At 40.9% G+C, this 8,227-nt stretch overlaps 1 protein-coding gene across 1 annotated transcript; it reads left to right on the forward strand.

Annotated features, from left to right (window-relative positions):
- The first annotated feature begins 2,559 nt into the window (after positions 1 to 2,559).
- LOC149249064 (uncharacterized) lies at positions 2,560 to 6,078 on the forward strand. Its single transcript, XM_089451869.1, has 2 exons — positions 2,560 to 4,026; positions 4,597 to 6,078. The coding sequence occupies exons 1-2, from the start codon at positions 2,560 to 2,562 to the stop codon at positions 6,076 to 6,078; spliced, it is 2,949 nt and encodes a 982-aa protein (XP_089307995.1).
- The last annotated feature ends 2,149 nt before the right edge of the window (positions 6,079 to 8,227 follow it).

An 8,227-nucleotide genomic window follows, 5' to 3' on the forward strand; every position in this document is an offset into this window, starting at 1 on the left:
AATAATATTATGATTTTATATTATCATAATAATATTAATATAATAATCATAAGTATATAATTATATAAGAATATGGAATGAAGGAGCATGGATCGGGCTAGGGTTTTGAGACGAGGGTTTCGGGCGGAACCGCGTTCAGGTCACGGGTAGGAAGATCGCAGTCAGGTTCCGAGAGCAGCTGTAGGCGCAGGGGAGTTTTCCTTTTCCGGATGACTGGCAGGTGGAGGTGGACATTTGTTTTGGCGTAAGTGATTTGTTTAAGGAAATAACCATTACAGCAGCTGCAGATTTTCCGTTTCTTTCCGTTTACAAGAAGTTAGGGTAAGGGTGTCTGTCTCTTTGACTGTTTGCTGTCGTTTTTCTCGGAACGGCCCACCTAACCATGGTTAATCCCTCCGAATTAGTGGACCTGGACCCAGAATTGGAAGATATCCTCTCAATGTGGGGGAAGGATCCCACTGTTCAAAACGTGGAACAATATTTTGGAGCTTTCGAGTTGTCAAGGTTGGAGTCTTTTTCACAGGAGGTAAAACCATCTTTTCTGCATCAAAGCAAGGGTCCTGGCAGAGAGGCCTCCAGATCTAGAAATCCGGCTTCTCACAAGCAGGTGGTAAGGGAGAATGCGACGGATGGATCGAAAGTAGATGTTTTTTCTTCTGATACAAAGGGCAAAGCAGAAACAAGCAGGATTGTGCCATCAAAGGGTTTCGAAGATATAACAAATTTGGGGCTCTATTCCAGCCTCGGCTCAACAAGGGTTTCTGGAGGTTTCCCCACGCTCTCTAGGGTTTCTCTGCAAAGAGATTTCCCTTTACCAAAAGAAGGCTCTGTAGGAGGTTTCGATGACAGCTTAGTAGGGGAGCGGGAAGGTTTCGATGGAACGACGGCTGGTCATCTATTGTCAGGGACCCTCGATCCCGTTTTCTCTGCCCAGTTTCAGTCACAGCCGGAGATAGATTTCCCTGTGGACTTGGCACAGGAGGACCCAGAACGGACTGATGGCCGCGGGGAAACTAGGGCCTCTGCGGACGAGTTAAGGAATAAAGGGGCGAAAAGGAAAACACAAAGGCCAATTGGATCTCAGGAGATTGAAGGGAACCTTGTCCTAGGGATGGAGGTCTCCATAGAAGAAACCCTAGCCGTTGCAGACTGCACCCTAGTCGGAAGGGTAAGAGGTAAGAAATTTTCATCGGAATTTCTTCAAGCATGGGGTGAAAATTGTTTCGTCTCTGATAGACCGTTTCAGTTTGAGGCTCAATGTTTAGCGAAAGGGTGGTTCAAGTTCAGTTTTGAGGACAAGGAGTCGGCAGAATGGGTGCTTGAACGAAACTGGAATATAGGGAACATTCCGGTTCTGTTGAAAAAATGGACCCCCCTTTTTGATGCTATCAAAGAGAGAACTGATGAGTTTCCGGTTTGGGTGAGAGCTCCGGGTCTACCATCGTTTCTTTGGACAGAAGCTGTGTTCAAAGCCATCGGGAACAGGTTGGGTTCCTTCTTGGAAGTAGATATGTCCTTCCTGGAGACGAAGAACAGAGCGATGGCCCGCATTCTAGTATGCCTCAACCCGAGCAGAGGCTTGGCACAAAAAATCAATTTACAATACAAAGACTATGTGTTCGAACAGCTTTTGGATTATGAGCACTTGCCGTTTAGGTGCCACCGCTGTCATGAGTATGGGCACCTGGCAAAGGACTGTCCGCTGCTCAGAAGAAGGAGACGCTTTCGGAGGACCTCAGCTTTCAGAGAAACTGTTCTAAATCATTCTCAGGCGCCTAAGGAGAAAGAAGTTCCGGCGAAGCAGGCCACAGTAGAAATGGAGATTGAGGAGACACCAAAAGAGCCATTGTCTGAAGACCCCCAAAACCAAGAGGCTGCACAGACCACTGAATCTCATCCGGCGGAAGATGTGGAGGAGAACGCAAAGATTGCACCTGCAGAACAAAATCCTCTCAGCGAGACTGAAAAGGGTATGTGCTCAGGGCTCCCTCTATCCTCACTTAATTCTCCTGAGCATGATTCTGTTTTAATGCATGCCTCGCCTTCAAACATTCCATCTCATATAAATATCATAAACGAAAACATGGAACCTGCAATGACACCCCCTGATGTAGACTCTATTTCGGCTGCCATGCCGTCTCTTGATTTGAATTGTGAAGATTTGTGGCCCCCTCTTGTCCACCCAGCTCCTCGCACCCCATGCCCCTACAACCTTAGATCTATGGGAGGGAAGCCTGGTATGTCGGGGGTTATTGGAGGCTTAGGACAGTCGTCCTCTCAGAGCTGTGCCAAAAACAAGAGAGGTAGGAAATCGGACCTATCTAAGGCAAAACTTAAAGCCAAGCTGGACGTAGCAGATGGAAAACAATACTCTATCCCCGGGGTTCTTAGAGCAGTGCAGTCCCCTGTTTCTGTTATTAAATGATTTTGTCATCCTGGAATTGTAGAGGTTTGGCCAGTAAACCTAAAAAATTGGCCCTGAAAGATTGGATCCTTAATTCAAATGTTGATATTCTTTTTTTGCAAGAAACTTTGGGGAAGGCTTCTGAGATAGAATCAATGCTAAAGGCTCTCCTGCCAGGATGGACCTTTTCTGCAATAGATTCATCAGGCCACTCGGGGGGCCTAGCAATTGGGTTTAAAGAAGGTCGCATTAAGGTCATTAACCAATGGGGGATGAAACAAGTTATGGGCATGGAGGTTTTTTCTCCTGATTTCACCTTTCCCATCTCAATAGTAAATATTTATGGCCCCTGTCAAGGAAGGGAGTCTTTCTGGGATGATTTGATGACAAAATCCTTGATGAAGTCCTCTTTGTTGATTGTGGGGGGTGATCTAAATTTCTCTATAGGCAGAGCTGAAGCATGGGGTCCATCAGCTAGAGAAGATCCCCTATCGGCTTTCTTCCTTAATCTTCTCTCGGAAAACAACCTCATAGATCCTTCCCCGATCAAACTCAAGCCTACCTGGAGGAACAGAAGGGTAGGGGAGGATCGGATCGCCAAAAGATTAGATCGTTTCCTATTATCTGAGGACCTAACTTCTAAAGCTCCTATTCTCAGACAGTGGGTTGAGGAAATAGGCAACTCAGATCACTTCCCTGTTTTTTTGGATCTCTCTTTCCCTCCCCCAAAACCTCCTGCCCCCTTTAAATTCAATTCCTCTTGGCTCCAAGATCCATCTTTCAATAACCTTTTTAAGGAAACATGGATCCATCCTGACAGAAATGCAAGAGAGGATAAGAGCTACCTGTTCATGGAGAATCTCAAAAGATTGAAGAAAGCAACAATCTCCTGGGCAAAGGACAGGAAATTGAAACAGAATGAAGAACTGAATAGAATCAGGGAGGAGCTGAAGCTTATGGAAAGCACTGAGGAAGATGGATATATTTCGCAGGCTTCAAAGGACAGAATCCTTCATCTGGAGAAGCTTCAAAACAAAATCCTCTTGGATAAGGAAGAAGAATGGAGGCTTAAGAGTAGGGCAATATGGCTAAAATCAGGGGATGAAAATACTAGTTTTTTTCATAACTATGCCAAAGGCAGGAAATCTGTTAATACTATTTGGAGCCTTAAAGATGAAGAAGGAAGGGAGGTCAGCTGTTTTTCAGATCTCTCTGGTTTAGGACAGAGACATTTCCAGAATATTTTCTCTGATCCGGGAGAGGCCACCATAGCAGAAGTCATAAGAACAGCGCAATGTTTCCCAAGATTCATTGAGGAGGATGAAGCAGAAGAGCTTTCAATCCCTGTTTCCAAGGAGGAGGTTGAAGCAGCTATGAAACATATGGCCAAGGATAAAAGTCCAGGCCCTGATGGCTGGACTATAGAACTCTTTCTCTCTTTCTTCGACCAAATAGGCTCTGAAATTACTGAGGTAGTAGAAGAATCAAGACAGAAAGGAGAAGTCTACAGACCTTTCAATTCAACTTTTATTGCTCTCATACCAAAGAAGGATGATCCGGAGAGCTTTGAAGATTTCAGACCAATCTCCTTGTGCAATTGTATTTACAAGATCATTGCTAAGGTTATAGCTATCAGAATTGCTCCTATCCTGTCAAGAAATATCTCAATGGAACAATTTGGTTTTTTGGACGGAAGACAAATTCATGAAGCCATTGGAGTAGCCCAGGAGGTAATTCATAGTGTCAGACTGAAGAAAAAGAAGGGAGCGGTCCTCAAAATAGATCTTTCTAAAGCATATGACCGAATAAACTGGCTCTACCTCCGGATGCTGCTTACTCATGTGGGCTTCAACTATCCTTTTATTAGTTGGATTATGGGTTGTATCTCAAATGTCAGTTTTGCAGTTCTGATCAATGGAGCAGCCTCCCCTTTTTTTAATAGCCAAAGAGGCCTCAGGCAAGGATGTCCTTTATCCCCTCTCCTGTTTCTTCTAGTGGCAGAAGGGCTAAGCAGATTGATTCACAAAGCCAGAAGAGAGGAGAAGGTAAAAGGTATTGAGGTAGCAATTAATCTTTTTATCACTCACCTGCTTTTTGTCGATGATATATTGATTTTCACCAATGGATCTTTTAATGAACTTAAGGAGTTAAAATGCATTTTCGATCTATTTCTGAAAGCTACTGGAATGCAGATAAACTCTAGGAAATCACAAGTTTGTGTGGCAGATTTTGACAGAAGAGAAAGGACCAGGATGGCTAATCTTTTCCCCTTCCCCCATCAGCCACTGGACTCTCCTTTCAAATATCTGGGATTTTGGCTAAAGCCAGCAGCATATAAAAAAGAGGACTGGAACTGGCTCATAGCAAAGATAGAAGCCAGAATTTCACATTGGAGCTTCAAGTGGCTCTCTAGAGCTGGCAGATTGACCCTCATCAAATCAGTATTGTTAGCCATTCCAGTATACTGGGCTGCTTTAACCTGGGTCCCTAAAGGAGTGATGGAGAAAATCAGAAGAATTTGCTGCAGATTTCTATGGGCAGGAACAAAAGAATCCTCCGTCTTACCCTGGGTGGCATGGGATAAGGTGGCCAGACCAAAATATTGGGGAGGTTGGGGAATAAAAAGGCTCCCTGAGTTCAGTCTTTCCCTAGCAGCTAAATCAGGCTGGAGATTAATCTCCATGGAGAATCTATGGACAAGGGTGGTTAAAAGGAAGTACATCGATCCAGTTCCCGTGGAAGACTGGATTCGGAGCCAAGATAAGAAAATGAAGAATATTTCAGCTATCTGGAAGGCCACGGTGGAAGCTTTTTCTGTGATTGAACAAGGATTAGCTTGGAAAGTGGGAGATGGAAGACATATCAGAATTGGCAGGGATCCCTGGGTAGGTTGTAATGAAGCTTTTGCCTTGTCACCTGGGCTTCTCAGACATCTTGACAGCAAAGGAATTACAACTCTAAATCAGGTGGAGAAAGTAGGCCAATCTACCTTATGGGGACAGGCTTGGCAGAATGATGAAGACCTAGGAATAAATGTCAGATGGAAGAACGAATGGGTTGCTTACATCAAAGAACTGCACCGCTCAAATGTCAGGCTTAAAGACGAACCAGATCGTTTGATTTGGGCTCAAGGCAAAACAGGGGATTATTCCCCAAAAGATGGATATACTTTCTTAATGGAAAAGAAAGGCTGGGGAATACCAGACTGGTGGGCAAAAAACATATGGAAACTAAAATGCCCTGCCAAGGCCAGGCTTTTCCTATGGTGCATTCTAAAAAGGAAGGTCCCAACCTGGGACATCTTACAAGCCAGATTCTTAGTTGGGCCTGGGAGATGCCCCTTATGCAAGTCTGAAGAGGAATCTATCAGTCATCTTTTTACAGCCTGTGCAGTCTCAAAAAAAATTTGGGAGGAGGTAACCATTTTGCTCAAGGTGAAGGCTCAGTGGGGTCATGATCCTCTGGAAGAAGCTTGGAGGAAATGGTGGCAAAACTACCCGGAGGGAAACATGAGAAACCTGCCTCTTATATTCTTTTGGGGTGTATGGCTAGCTAGGAACAAAAGTTTGTTTCAAGACAAGGACACTCCCACATCCGCCATTGCTATCAACTGTGCTGCTATATACTCTGCCATTCCTAAATACCTTAGTTTTATGATTCCTTGGGTTTTATAATATCAATGCCTTGGGTTTATTATTCCCTTAGGTTTATAATATCGATCACGGTCAACCATTGTCAATCATAGGCAACCATGGCCAAGCATGGTTGAATGTCACATTGTGACAAGGATTCTCTGACCATGAAAATAAACCATGTTTATTTTTATCTTTCTAATATTTATATTAGGGTTTACCAATGTTGGGTTTATAATATTAGTCCCTTGGGTTTAACATTATTTACGTTGGGTTTATAATATTAGTCCCTTGGGTTTAATATTATTCCCTTGGGTTCATAATCCCTTGGGGTTTTAGTATTAATCCCTTGGGTTTATTATTCATTTGGATTTATAATATCAATCCCTTGGGTTTATTATTACGTCATGTTAATAATATCAATTATGGTCAACCAAGGTTGAATGTCACATTGTCACAAGGATTGTCTCACCATGAATAAATCATGTTTATTTTAGTCTTTGTGATATTTTTATTTGGGTTTACAAATGTTGGGTTTATAATATTAGTCCCTTATTCCCCTGGGTTCATAATCCCATGGGGTTTTAGTATTAATCCCTTGGACTTAATATTATTCCCTTGGGTTCATAACCCCTTGGGGTTTTAGTATTAATCCCTTAGGTTTATTATTCATTTGGGTTTATAATGTAAATAAGTTGGGTTTACTATTCCCTTAGGTTTATAATATCATTCAACGTCAACCATTGTCAATCATAGCCAACCATGGTCAGCCATGTTTGAATGTTGCATTGTGACAAGGATTGTCTCACCATCAAAATAAACCATGTTTATTTTACTGTTTGTAGTTATTATATTTGTGTTTATCATTGTTGGGTTTATAATATTAGACCCATGCTTAAATGTCATATTTTGACAAAGATTGTCTCACGATGAAAATAAAACATGTTTATTTTAGTGTTTGTAATATTGGGTTTATAATATTAGTCCCTTGGGCTTAATATTGTTCCCGTGGGTTCATATTCCCTTGGGGTTTTAGTATTACTGCCTTCGGTTTATTATTCATTTGGGTAAACAATATCAAAATTTGGGGTTTTTTTTATTCCCTTAGGTTTATAATATAAATCATAGCCAAACATGGTGAACCATGTTTGAATGTCGCATTGTGACAAGGATTGTGTGACCATCAAAATAAACTATGTTGTCTCACCATCAAAATAAACAATGTTTATTTTAGTGTTTAGTATTGATATTTGTCTTTACTCGAGGTGAAGTTTATAATATTAGTGCCATGGGTTTAATATTATTCTCTTGGCTTCATAATCCCTTGGGTTTAAGTATTTATCCCTTGATTTTATTATTCATTTGGGTTTATTATTCCCTTTGGTTGATAATATAAATCATGGTAAACCATTGTCAATCATAGCCAAACATCGTCAACCATGGTTTAATGTCGCATTGTGACAAGAATTGTCTCACCATCAAAATAAACCATGTTTATTTTAGTATTTGTATTATTTATATTTGGGTTTACCAATGTTCATTTTATAAAATTAATCCCTTGGTTGAATGTCACATTTTGACAAAGATTGACTCACCATGAAAATAAACCATGTTTATTTTAATGTTTGTAGTGTTTATATTTGGGTTTAACAATGTTGGGTTTATAATATTAGTCCCATGGGTTTAATATTATTCCCTTGGGGTTTTCGTATTAATACCTTAGTTTTATTATTCCTTGGGGTTTATAATATCAATGCCTTGGGTTTATTATTCTCTTAGGTTTATAATATCGATCATGTTCAACCATTGTCAATCATAGGCAAAGATTGACTCACCATGAAAATAAACCATGTTTATTTTAATGTTTGTAGTGTTTATATTTGGGTTTAACAATGTTGGGTTTATAATATTAGTCCCATGGGTTTAATATTATTCCCTTGGGGTTTTCGTATTAATACCTTAGTTTTATTATTCCTTGGGGTTTATAATATCAATGCCTTGGGTTTATTATTCTCTTAGGTTTATAATATCGATCATGGTCAACCATTGTCAATCATAGGCAACCATGGCCAAGCTTGGTTGAATGTCACATTGTGACAAGGATTCTCTCACCATGAAAATAAACCATGTTTATTTTTGTCTTTATAATATTTATATTACGATTTACCAATGTTGAGTTTATAATATTAGT

The sequence above is a fragment of the Pinus tabuliformis genome, chromosome 7 (assembly GCF_031772625.1).
Source record: "Pinus tabuliformis cultivar Carrire ecotype Pingquan chromosome 7, CPIR1, whole genome shotgun sequence".
Classification (NCBI taxonomy): Eukaryota; Viridiplantae; Streptophyta; class Pinopsida; order Pinales; family Pinaceae; genus Pinus; species Pinus tabuliformis.